This window comes from Cygnus olor, chromosome 1 (genome assembly GCF_009769625.2).
Source record: "Cygnus olor isolate bCygOlo1 chromosome 1, bCygOlo1.pri.v2, whole genome shotgun sequence".
In the NCBI taxonomy this organism is placed as follows: domain Eukaryota; kingdom Metazoa; phylum Chordata; class Aves; order Anseriformes; family Anatidae; genus Cygnus; species Cygnus olor.
In genome coordinates, this window is record NC_049169.1 from 15435205 (window position 1) to 15448953 (window position 13749).

The 13749-nt window shown below is 45.1% G+C and overlaps 1 protein-coding gene across 1 annotated transcript; it reads right to left on the minus strand.

The window, feature by feature from the left end:
* Nucleotides 1-1066: 1066 nt before the first annotated feature.
* Nucleotides 1067-13420, minus strand: SLC26A3 (solute carrier family 26 member 3). Its single transcript, XM_040543182.1, is given in 20 exon segments — nt 1067-1167; nt 1170-1233; nt 1610-1755; nt 2117-2171; nt 2964-3197; nt 3788-3883; nt 5616-5708; nt 5797-5866; nt 6748-6854; nt 7912-8007; nt 8444-8521; nt 8636-8749; nt 8878-9025; nt 10062-10144; nt 10577-10729; nt 11334-11498; nt 12074-12231; nt 12314-12424; nt 12538-12705; nt 13160-13420. Coding segments are annotated over 20 exon segments (2370 nt in total). The 5' UTR covers nt 13290-13420.
* Between the last annotated feature and the right edge of the window lie 329 nt (nt 13421-13749).

Genomic DNA, 13749 nt, shown 5'->3' on the forward strand with positions numbered 1-13749 from the left:
AGTGAGCTGAAAATAAGTTTAATAACTCAATCTACTAGGTATCTTGTAAACCACAATGAAAACTATATACAAGTTATATACAAGCTGAAGATAAAATATCTCTCCCAAGTATTAGGCTGTTATAAATTACAAGATTTCAAATATTTATATATTCTCCAGTAACTGTACAAGCTGTCTACAAACTGTCAGAATAACATAGATGTATGTACAAGTATATGCAAATAGGGCTAACATTACTTGCTTCTTCAGCTGCGTGGGTAGGTTGTCAGCAGGGTGTGAAATAAGAAAATCCAGGTGATTATAGCCTCCATGTATGTACATAAATACACCTCTATATTTACAGAGACACATAAAGACTAACAAGCCCATTCCAAGACTTGGACCATAGTCATGTGAAGTAAATCCTTCTGAGGGTATATGAAAGCGTCCATCAGTCTTTATGCTCATCGCTGCATCTGTATTCATCTTCTGCAAGTGATGCTGTGCTGCTGGAGGATATTCTACTTATAAAATCGAATCTAAAATTTTGTTTCTGTTGGATTCTGTAGGAAAAGAAATGGAAATAAATGTCACCTATGGAAGGACTATCTGGGGAACGTACTCTCTGGTGAGTGACATAAGAGCTTGCTACTCTAAAGCATTTGTGTGGGGAGGCTGCTGTTTAACATCTTTTCCATCTTCTCCTTAGGGGGCTGCTGTGTTCTGGACACCGCTCTCTTCTTTGTCACAGGTCAGTGATGAAAGGCTGTGTCCCTCTCCTATCCCTGCCTCCAGACTCCCCTTTTGTCTGTGACGTGCAGATAAATGGGGCTAATGATGAAGTCCCTGCCACATGGACGCTCCACCAGAGGCCTGTGAGCTCCTTGAAGGAGAACCATGGTGGAAGGGTGAGTAGACCAGTGGCGATGGCCTTTGCCTATCTTCCCTCTGCAGGCCATCAATGCGCAAGGCAAGGCAGGGACACCTCCTGTGGGCAGAGCCCCGCCTTTCTTACTCCTGCAACGCTTTGCCCTAAGTCAAATCCCAATAATAAACTGAGTGCTTTCTGCACTGGGCTGACATGAGCTTAGTGATGAAGTTTGTGATCTAACCTAGCGGTTCCTGTGAGCAGCTTTTGGTGACTGCATCACCTACAGAACTGGGGTTAGAGTGACACTACTGGAGGCTTACCGTGTTCTCCCGGCTGCGTAGCCCATTGCTGGTATTGATGATACAGTCTTTGTTGGTACCCTTCTGCAATGAACACATGAAATTTGGGGTCAGGAAATGGATTGTTTCCTTTCTTCATGCTCTCAGGGAGGAGCTGTACCCTGCCAGCCCCACCACGTGTGTGACCCCTTTTCCCAAGGAGGTGGCTTCAAGAGAAGTTCAAGGCCAGGCCAGTCTCTGGTGGGAATCACTGCTCCCACTGGTGGCTTGCTAGCACCTGCACCAAGAGCCACGCTCACTCTCTCAATTTATCAGAGACCAGCAGAATTTTTATTATTAACGTTTTGAATACAGACATGGTATTGGGCCTATGGCTGGATAGGCAGAGCACTGCACAGAGTTGGGTGTTTGTGGGCAATGTAAAGGGACAAAAATAGTAAAAGGAAAACTGTAGTGTTACCTCAGTGAGCTTTAATTTGGGGGAGCTGGCTATATCCTTCTTCAGCAAGATGTGTAAAACTGCATCATGAATGGAGAGGAAAAACATGGACGGCTTAATCTCCTCATCAAAAAATGCGCACCTCTCCAGTTTCTCCAGGAAGCCCTCTGCAGGGGAACAAAGTGTAAAAGTCACCTGCAGGCCTTGAAAATGAAAAAATAATATTGCATCCTTTGCATGGCCACTGAGTGAACACGGGGCTATCTGGCAAAGTGCACAGCTTTATTTATTAGAGCAGACATTACCGACGTGGAGAGGGTGGGACACCAACCCCATCGGCACTGCCCTGCTTGATGCTGGGCAGGAGGGAACAGGGGCCCGGCTCTCATTTAACACAGGCTGCCCGAGATAGGGGCAGCATGGAGATGGAGCTGTCGTTATCCAGTTCTGGGAAATAAAACCAGGAATTGGAATAATTTTTGCTACTGGAGCATCCATGGAGAGGCAGAGGGAAACAAAGGTACTCACCATGTGCCCCTGCAATGTAAATGTCGATGTCAATCCGGATAAATTCTTTCAAAGTCTGTTAAACAGCAAACAGGCACCATTTAGATAGTGATACCTTTGCTGATAGCGGCAGTTACAGCAATTAGCCAGAGCAATTTAAGGTATTGATTGTGTTTGAATAATGGCAAAGAGCTTTGCACCTGGAGGCAGAACAGTCTCTTCAGTGGCAGAGGACAGGGAGGACTGGTCCTTTTGGGGAGGGGCAGTACTTAGTACATTCCACCCACAGTGAAAATGATGATCTCTCATAAACTGCGTGGCTTTATTGTACCTACTTCACACATGATGAAACTGATAACTCCAAAAGCTTCTGGGGAGACTTTTCTAACTAGGAATTTGAGCAGAACTCCTGTTCCTATTGCATGTACACATTTAGTTCCTATGGAAATAGATTTACCCAGCTAATGTGGATCTAGATAGTTAACTTTAGCTATTGCTGTTGGAAAATGTCGTCCTTATTGCCCTGCTCAAGGTTGCCTTGGAAAGCGAGAGCAGGAGCACAAATGAAACTCTGGTGCTCCAACTCCTGACCCTATGTTTAAAGCCCTATTTCACAGGTGCATTTCTGTAAAGCTTCCCAAAACCTTACTAGCTGAAGAAAGGGTGCCAGAACCAACACTCTAATTCCAAGAAAATTTAGGTTAATTATTTAATCAGTTTCTATGGAAGATGTAGATTCCAACTCACTTAAACTCAAAGGTTGTCACTGACTTTCCAGTCCATATAGAAATACCTCTATGAAGCACACGACCACATTTATATGTTTTTCTTTTGTAAGATTGCTGTTTGTCTTGGGAATTAGAATTACCTTTTGGAGGACTCTCATGGCAGAAAAATCAAGGAAGGACACTGCTGAGAAATCCAACACAATGCTGTGGATGTTGACCTGGGGCACGGTGATGCCGGGGGGCAGGTCGGAGCCCCAGTTGATCCGAATGGGCAGGTCTGTCATGTTGGTGGGCTGGTCCAGCTCCTCTATCCTGTTGTTGTCTAACTCTTCATCGGACTCGTGCGTTTGGTTAGCCATGCAAATCAAGCCTTTCTGCATTGGCAGAGAAAAGTACCACCGTTAATGCTTCTGTCTGAGACCCAGCTGGGTTGGGAGCACATCTTAAGCAAGGGCGAGTGTGGTGGCAATGCGAAGCTTATGAGCCCATGAGATGGAGCAGGACCCACCTGCACTTTACACCAGAAAAAGTTCTGCCTCTCCCTCATCTGGGGGAGTGTGGAAATGTTGGCTTTCCTCTAACCAATCATTTAATCGTCATCATAATCCGTTAATGATTGTCTTTTATTTTCCACAAGAATTTATTGTTCCATGAAGTCAATGATCAGATACACTTTGATTCAGTAGATTTGGAACAAGCCAACAAAAAGCATGCAGGATTTGTGACTGTGAGAGCCATTTATAATCTTATTTTTGAAGTGTGTTTATGTCATGAGGTAGTGACTTGCAGAATAGCGTGTCTAATTAGGACAGGAGGCTGTGACTGGGGAATAGCATGGCTAATTAGGATAGGAGGCTGTGAGCGCTCCTCTGCACTTCAAGCCAGGGAGCTGGTTGCTTAATCCCCTGGGTCTTGCCTCCTTTTTGCCCACCCTGTCTGCATCAGGTGCAGTTGCCTTACGTACAGGTGTCACTTGAAGCTCTCCTTTCTTCAGCATCTTTCTGATCTTCCGCAGAGCCTTATTGCGTTTCCTCAGGACTCTAAGTGGGTTGAAGCCAACCTGCAGAAACAGCACTTTAATTCTTTAGGTTTAGCCCAAAATTCCAGTAACATATCAAATAATCATGATGGTGAGGCTAGAAAACACCCATAAACTCTTGAATAATGACACAAGTAAAAAATAAATGAGCAAATATCCTTAGCTGAATTAATTATGAAGCCTTAAATCTCAGGCATAGAGCTTTTTTAGGAAAGGTATTGTTTTATATTCCTTTGCTACCTTTGAACTTTACTACCTTTAAACATTTTAGTAATGTCTTTTTGAGCTGCTTTTCTCCAAAAACCAGCTGCCTTTGGTGCAGCTGCTTGTCAGGGTCTCCCCCTGCCTTCCTCAGTCATTCCAGATGAAGTGCCCAAGCTGGTGTCTCCTCGCCCTGCCAGGAGTAGCTGGTGCCACTGTGTCCTCATCCACACGAGGGTGCTCCCCAGTGGGGTCACACTGGTGTGGCTGGGAAGAGGCTCAGGCCGGGGGCTGTCCCTGACTGGTGCCTTCAGTGCCTTGCTCCTGCCAGTTGGCATCTCCCAGGGCAAAACCCCAGTGGAAGGACACACCATCTCATGCAGCTCTTCTTTACAGTCATGATGAGCATGGTTTGGACTCTATGCTACCTACCACTGTTCACCAATTAAACAAATCCTTTTTTCCAGTTGGGAAGACATCTACACTGGCATGGGTTGCAATAAAACATAACAATGCTGTGGCACAGGCCAGCAGCTCCAGCAAGCTGGTAAATTCCTGGCTAGCCCTGAGGTTGTCTTACTCATCTGTGTTATAAGATGGCCACTCAGGCTATCGAGCTCACAGGTTTTATATATGCTCTGTGCCACCTGACAGCAGTGTGGATCTTGTACACATAATTTTGTTTCCTTGAAGAAAACGTTAATCATGCTATCTGTCTTTTGATCCTCTTTAACAAAATTAGAAGAGCAGGTATGTCAGACTAATAAGGGTTACAAAAATACTACATTCCTGCAGGACTTCTGACTCATCGAGCTTGTGGCTGGAGGAGAGAGGTTTTAGAAGTGCCCGTATTTGTTTGAAAAGAAGAAGAAGGAGAGAAAGGCGTGGGACTTCACAACCCTCAGTAAAAAAAAATCCTTCAGACTTTTCTGACATGAAAGCCAAGCACATGGAGACCCAAACGTGCCAGATTTCCTCGTCCACGTGTCAATTCCCCACGTTCAGTCCCTCATGTGGTGAACAAGGCACTCATTGCCACTGCTCAGCATAGCCACTGCCTATCTGTTCCCCACAGAAGCAGCAGGCAGGGGCGGCTGCGGGTGCAAGATGGGCTTGGGCAGCCTGGGGCTGGTGGGCATCGCTGGCACGGGCAAGGCTCAGCATCTCGTGCTGGTTGCAGGAAGACAAGGCAATTTCATTCAGCTTTTCTTCTGTTTGCTGCGATTAAGTTCTTTAGGGCAAGGTGAGTAAACTAGCATTTATTGGGTGTAAATAATATATATAAAATAATGCCCTTTATATTCTCTGTGTTCCCAGTAGATTTTCTAAAGGACTTAAAAGCATGTATGTACATTGCTGTGGTAAAAGTTCAGCACAAATCAGATTGTTCTCTTTCCCAGAGGTATGTATGTACACATGGGAATACAGTCGTGAATAATTCATGAAAATCATCTCTGAACTATGAGCAGACTGCATAGTTATGGGGAAATTGTATTCAGCCTTAATGTGTCACATAATTCATTTGTTCAAACTGACTGCACCAGGCACTTACAGCAGTGATGAGTTTCTCTTTGAAGAATTCAATGTTAGCAAAGAAGATAGGAGATGAGCATCTGAAAATCTTCACTCCCTCTGGCTCATAGATCTGCAACACAAAGCAAAGTTATCAGTACCAACGTCTGATACAGAAACACAAATGCAGCAGGTAATAAAAGAAACATGAGGTTGCTTACATCAGTGTAATCCTTCCTGTTCCTGTAGATGTTACTTCTTCCAATGTTGGCCAAAACAGTGCAGCTCGGGCTGCAAAAAAACACACGTGGTTATTTGTACCCCATTTGAAACCTGGTGGAAGGGGCAGCTGGGGTTGCTCTCAGTTTGCTGTGAGGTTCTCAGAGGGTGAAAACCTTCTTTGCAAAGCTCGGCCCCTGCCTGTGGTGGTCATGCCCTGGGCACAGCTGCAGCTCCGGCCACCCTGCTGGAATCCAGCCAAGCATGGAGCTGTGCTAGATGAGCAGGGAAATGGCTGAAAGGTTTCATTCAGATGGGAGGATGCTGACAGGAGGCAGTCCTATTGCTGTCCGGTCTGAACTTCACGCTAGTGAGCAGCCATCCGCATGGCTCCTGGCCAGAACAAGACCCACATCCCTTTGACCTGCTGGGCTGCTCACACAGGGTGCCTCTGTCCCTGCATGTACTCACCCCTGTAAGGCAGCCCCCTGTCTGGCCTGTAATGGTATGTACAGTCACACTGAAGTAGCCAGTGTTGATATTCCCTTTTTTTTCTTGCAGGTTTAGCCTATTTTTTGGTGGTGTTCTGCATGCATAGAGCTATAAGCATTTCCTTCCTCACAAACACCACTGGCCAGATGTTTTTGGGCACCTCAGTGCGGGTTTCCACTGCAATTTGCAGCAGCAATAAAGATGGAAATGTTATTTTTCAGACATGCAAAAGCTGGCTGGTGAGCCCCTACCATCACTCCACCTCACCAAGAGCTCAGCACTGCCTATCAGTGCTGGTCCCATGCTCCACAGACAAGCAAAGGGCCTGAAGCAGGATCCAACATTCAGGGATTTCTGCACGACTGGTTTGCCCAACATAGTTGCTGGTTCTCTCTGCACAGGGGGAGTTAATTTGTAACAGGAGACCCTGAGACGTCTTATCACTGCGTCCAAGTACTCACATCTGGGAGCGGATCACCACGGTCAGCAGCTCGAACGCTACGGCAGTTGCCAGCCCAATATCCAGGCCAAGGAAAACGGCGGCTAAGAAAGTCACCACCCAGATCACCTGCAGGGAGCAGAAGGACATCGGCAGTTATGAGTGTGATGAGGACCTGGATCACGAGCCCCAAGTGAGAGCCGCAACATCTGAACTGCCTTCTCTGATCTGGTACAGGATGTCCATCTATTATTGTTATTATTTTTTTTTTAAGTGATTTCATCTTTCATAGCTGCTTATCTTGTAAAATAGGGCTGCACTCACCAACAAGCACCAGGAAGTAATTCTAGAGAAAACTGTTTCAGTACAACACATTTGAAGGATCGGAATAATAAAAGTGTGAATCTTCCATAGGTGGTTCACCAAATGCTCAATACAAATCCAACAGAAGTGCAAGGTTACAAGTAAATTAGTGTCCTGGCGAAGCTGAGAGTTGTAAATATGCTTTGGACATCAAGACAGGCAAATTTAGCTGCTGTGAAAATACTTGACTGATAAACACAAATTACTGGATAATAATGAGTATTTTTAACCACAGATCTCAAAGCACATTTTCATGTGGAAAATGACTGTTTTGCAGCTCAGAAGCCTGAGGTCTGGAATGAGTCAGGAACACAAGGAACTGACAGGTGAGAAAGGCAAGAGACTTCATCTTCTGAGAGGTAAGAGGCCCTGTCCTGCAGCCACCAGCTTTACTGTTGGGAGTAAATACTTCCAGCCATGGTCTGCACTTGCTTTTTTCTGATTACCTTCCATGTGCTGTGCTACATGAGTTTATGAAAAGGAGAAAATGTTCCTGTAGCCAATGCAGCATGTATTTAGACTTTTTTTTTTTTTTGGTAACTTCCTTCTGGGTTTGACTTTATATAAGGAACTGTATTTTGATGACATGGTTGAAAATGGATGTCCCCAAGAGAGGTGAGCAGACAGAATTGATTCAGGATAGCTGGGACACAATGAAAAACATGAGCAAGGGGTACAAGAGTAAAAAAGGCATGCTATTGTTGTACTTTCCATGTAGGGAAGTAAGGCAGCTATAAAAATAAGATGACCTTTAAGAGCATTTGCATAATAGGTGACTTTTCCATAGTGCTTCATTCCCGACTGCTTGTGGGACTCAACTTACACAGTCATATTTGTCCTTTCTCCACAGGACGCCCACTTCCTTGAACTGCATGAGCATTCCTTTCAAGTTGCCCAGAGCCAAAGCTGCAAGGACTGACTGTTAAGAAGAGCAAAACGCATACTGAATTTTAAAGCTTGCAAAGCATATATTGAACATTTAGACTTAAAATGTTATACAAATAGGGACAAAAGGCAGCTCCTCCCAGTATCCCCCCTGTATCCCTGCTGCGAGTTGGGATGCCCCCTCCATCATGCTGGAATCTCCCTAGCTGTGGTGCAGCGCAGGTGCCTGACTTGGGGCTGCAAATCCCACTTTTGGCACCTAAAAGCTGGTGCTCTGATGTCTGGTGTGTGGGCACCTGCATTCCCTTTGACCACATGTAGTGGTTCTGCCTGTTATAATCTGGGAGAAAGAATCTAGTTTTGCAAAACCCTGTTTGGCTCCCACTGAATTCTGTGAACATTCCCAGTGCCTCCTAGAGCCTCCTAGGTTTGGCAAGCAGGAGAGAGCATGAAGTAAATCAAGTGAATACCTTCTGTAATGGTGCCAGGAGAAATCCAATGGCCAAGATAACAATCAAGACGATGAATGCTGAGATAATACCAGCAATCTGCAAGAGGGAACAATCCCACCATGAATAAGTGCCCAAAGGCATTAGGGTCAGCAGTGAAGAAAAGAGACCTTTCTCACATTAAAAGCCATCATTCCCCTTTGTATTCTGTACCTGTGTTTTGCCTCCTGTGCTCTCCTGCACACCTGATCTTGACAAAGCTGTACTGGAGGCAAATCCTTTGAATGATCCACCAACTATATTACCCAGCCCAAAAGCAATTAGTTCCTGGAATAAAAACCAAAAAGACTTCTTAAAAACTAGTTCATGATGGTTAGTCACGAGAAAAGCATTCCTAAAATGACTTATTGCCCACTGACAAATGCACAGTACTGACCTCTGTGTCATTGACCTACCTGGTTGCCATCTATTGGGTAGTCGTGCTTGATGGAATATACTTTAGCCACGGAGAAGGCTACTGCAAACCCAACGATTGCAATGGAAATGCCGTCACCGATACACTTCTGGAGGATGCCTACATCAGGTGCAACAGGAGCTTGAAATCTGGAAGACAAAAATCTCTGCTCTTTAAGGATGTACCTGGGGAGACAATTTGCCAAGCAAGTGAGCAAGGCAGTGGTCCAGCTCATACAGTTTTAGCTGGGTGCCTTGGAGAGGTGAGACACATAATTGCAGATCTGAACCTTACAAAACTCTGGGGGACCCTTGACTGGGACAGGAACTCTCTTTATCTGCACTCATCTCAAGTGGTGTCTCGGTGGGTTACCGTTTACTTGGCCAGGACCAGTCACAGCTTATCTTGGCTGAAGTGCATGCATGGTTCTGCCTTCTAATTACACATGGATTTAAAAAATCCCTGTGTGATTCACTGAAGCACTTTACACAGCTAAACAAACATTTACTGAGTCAGGTTAGTCTCTCTGCTAGATGCTTTAGCTTTGCCATGTCCTACTCCATTGCTCAGGGCCTTCTGCAGATCCTCTCTGCTATTTTTTTTTTCTTTTTCCAGTGAACTGATATCTGAAGAATGGAGACTCTTGAGCAGAATTAGCTGTTCCTCTGCAAACTTCATCTACTAACACCCTTGAGGCTACAAGTGCTGAGTGCCCTGGTGAGTAAATTGCTGCAGTCTGATGTCCTAGTAAATGTCTTCTGGTCACAGGGGACAGGGGACCAGCAGGAGATCTGCGTGGTGTCGTGGTGGCCTCCCAGGGCTGGCAGTGGCTGCTGAACCATGGGCATACTTAGGGGGAAATGCAGGGGTTCAGGCGTGTGTAGCTCAGTAAAAGGGGCATATAGCAAAATCCTGCTCAGCAGCTTGGGAAATGAAGCATGAGATTATTTCATGCCACAGTTTCAGGAAAGAAAAATCATTCTTTGTTGCATAGATGTGCTATAGTAAGTAACTTTTATCTATTCAGAGTGGGTCCTAATATTGTTGAGAGCAAACTCTTTATTTACCTGCTGAAAGAAGATGAAGTAAGTGATTTTGATCATAAAATAGAGCCAAACCGATTTAGCCCTGACAAAATAGAGAGAACATTTTGCTCCATTGGTAAACTGTAAACAAATCACTTACCCTTCTTCTAGTTTTCCAACAACAGCTACATTAAATCTTTCTTCAAAGTTGACAAAATAGGAAATCAGTGCCGCTAAGACTGTCTGAAACATAAAACCCACTTCCATTAGGAACATTCAAATAAGCGTATGGAGAAACCATTAAGAAACATTTCCTGCCCTCTCCCAGACATGCTTCAGCCTCATCACCAGCAGCAGGATAGTGCCCCAAGCCTGCACATCCATTTCGTGTTCATATGTGATTCCTGAATAACTTTATAGGCATGGTTTTACATTCATAAACCCCACAGAGAATACGTCAGAGTATCTCACTAATAGAAAACTGATAGAAAATAGAAAACTAACAGAAAACAGGTGGGGAGGGAGCTGCCCTGTCGAGGTTTCCCCCACCCCACTGCAGCTCAGGGTGGTTTGTTCCCTCTGCTGCTGGTGAACAAAACTAGCCAGCTAAAGGTCTGCTCCCCATGTTGCTGTAGTGATGGAGTGATCATGAAATCGAAGAGGGGTGACCATTACCACAATCAGCTCAATGGGGATGGGAGTTGGTAACTTCGCTTTGTAGCGGTCATTCAACTCTTTCACCACAAACACGACCAGCAGGACAAGAAGGGAGGTGATGAGGTCGGCGATGTTTGTGTCTGTGATCTGGCTGAACACACTCTCCAGAGTCTGCAAAATCAGTAAGAAACATGGTGTGCTTTTCAAGCAATAATGTCTTGAGACAGCAGCATTATCCTTTCCAGAAATGCCTGTACCTAAACCAGCCTAAGGACTGTGTGGTTGGGATTTACTTCTGGTGTACCATGGGGGCTGCAAGCCCCAACAAATGCACACATGCACCTACAATCCATGAAAGCATCCATGAAAGGGCTCTTGCAGTGTCTCTCATCCCTCTCCTTCTGGGCTGTCCCCTCTTCTACCTCCTTTCTCATCCAACAGCCTTCAAGGTGTCACACGCACATTACATACATAAAATATCAATCTAAAAAGGACCAATTAAATGTTTGAGTCAAAGTTGAACACAAAATTAAAATATGCTAACATACAATAGAAAACACTACCTAACTAGCCCAACAGGGTGTAATTTGGTATCTGGTGAGAAATTTAAAGATCTGTCATATACTGATAACACATCTTTTATATTTTTCTCTTGTGTTTCCTCCTGCTTGGCTCTTTGTTCACTCAGGTATGTTATTGCTGCCTTGTGGCACACAGTCAGGCATACACCACAGGTTTCCATAACATTAACAAATGCTGAACTGCTAGCACTTACATAGATGATGCCAAATGGTTTATTAAATCCAGGGACAGACAGCTGAAGCATGAACTTCAGCTGGGACACCACAACATGGATGGCTGCAGCAGTCGTGAAACCACTGATTAATGAGTGTGATAAATAAATGACGATGAATCCAAACTGCAGAATTCCCAGAAGCAACTGAAATGCAAAATGACCATGCATTAGTGTGATTCACTCGCGCTTTTAAGCAACCTCTGCAACAAAGAGAACCATATTTAAAGGAAACAGATTTTCACCTAATCCTGTACATCCAGGGACTGAGGAAAATACTGTCACCAGACTGGCAATAAAAGCTGATACTTAGCAACAGGGGGCATATGACTTATAAGAGTAATTGCTACAGCAGTTAAAACCTATTCTTTTTATTTTATAGCTAAAATAAACCTTCTTCAGTCTTAGGGTTTTCAATAGTTGTATTTTTATATGGTACCTGTGCTTCAAGAAGTACGAACATATAAATATATTAGGAAGGAAGGAATTCTAGAAGTTTTAGGTCTGGGCAGAACCGGTGATTTTCCAACATGAATCAGTGCGTGGCAATGGGAGGCAGACAGACATCTCATCAGTACGCCAAGGTAAGTTACATGGGAATGGGAAGAGAATTATTTTTGTGACTCCTCTGGTAGAAAGCAGAGAGGAAGGCCAGTCACCATCCATCTATTCACAGAAGTGCATATACACGCATGCTGGCAGACACGCATGTATTTACCGACCTGAAAGATCCCAGAAAGGAAGGTTACAGATGCAGCTACCATCACCCGCTCTTCATTTATAATTGACATGTTGGTGGAAGTGCCATTTCCAGTACTGCTATCGGGGACCAGCCTGACGACAACTCCTCCCACCATCAGGCTCAGGACGGGGAAGGGACCTGCGCACGAGGCATGCATTAGACCCGGAAGGCAGACTGCAAGTTCATCGGCGATGAGGGCGGTCAGTGTGCCTGAACTTACCCACTGAGATGTGCCGGGATGTGCCAAAGATAAAATAGACCAGGGCTGGGAAGAATGCCGCGTAGAGTCCATAACCAGGGGGGACATTCACCAGCAAGGCGAACGCAAGACCTGTAAGGACAGACAGCGGGGTGGGGAGGTGTGTCTGGCAGGCTGGAGCCAACAGCCTCCTTCCACCCGAACCAGCCAGCTGTGTTAGAGCAGAGGTTCCCCAGAGCTGTTACCTTGCAGCACGGACACCAGCCCCGTGTTGATGCCGGAGATGATATCGCTGAGGATCCACTCCCCAAAGCGGTACGCTGGCAGCCACGAGACAATGGGAAACAAACCCAAGGCAATTTTTTTGGCCTTTTGCCGGGAGCAACTGTAAAGACACAAGAGGACATAGGTCTCTGGGTGAATGTCCCAGCTGAATCTGAATCTCTGCACACCAGGATGTGCTCCCTATCTTTGGAGGGGAATGACAGGGGCAAGATTGAGGTTCGGCTTGCCACAGGTCAAAGTCTTGCCAGACACAGCCCTGAGCAACCTGCACAGTCAGCTGTGCTTCCAGCAAAGGGCTAGATGTGGTGACCTCCAGAGGTCCCCTCCAACAGCGACATGGTGAGTCTATGCTGCCAAGTGCCCAGGAAAAGACAAGCTGCCTGGGATACAATTGTAGGAAGACCTTTAAGGGTAATAGCAGCTAAAAATCTTTAGAAAATTCTGACTGTGCATGTGGTAAATCAGTTTTCATTTGTTTTGTTGGAATCTGAAGTGAAAGTTGTCAGAATTGACTTAATACTATCTGAGAGCTGCAGTCCAGGTTGTTTCTTAGATCCATATTAAAGAAAGAAACCTTCTTACCGAAATACAGTTTCAGGTTATCCCAAAAGTTTTTATGGTATCTGTGCAATTTCTCATGCTCTTCATCAAACGAGTTCTCCGAGTACACTGGTCTGGCTACGATATAATGGTTGCCTACAGGTTCAACCATTTCTCCTGAAAAGGCGAGGATGGGGACTGTTGTGTGCTTCTCTTTGTAGTTAGTCAATTACAAACCTGGAATGAAGTTACAAAATTAGCTCCTTATGTACTGTGGGGCAAGTAGCCATAGCATATATGAGTGAGCTCCAAACTGAGCGTTACCACCTTTGAAGATCAAAAGACAGAGGGCTGAGAAACACCCGCTTCATTTGGCCAAGGTGATCTCCTGCCCTTCTCCTCCCACTGCAGGGCAGTGTTTCACTGGAGCATGAAGCATTTCTTTCTAAAGATGCAGCCAAAAAGCGGACAAGATGGATTTTGAGTTAATTTATCTGTGAGTCGGCTGTCTACAATTGATAAATATCTCTCTCAAGGGGACTAATCTCTTAAGGAACAAACAAGCAGATCCCAAACGTTTTGTCTCTGTGGCACAGTGAATAAGCACTGACCCTAGACAGGAAGGTTGGGAG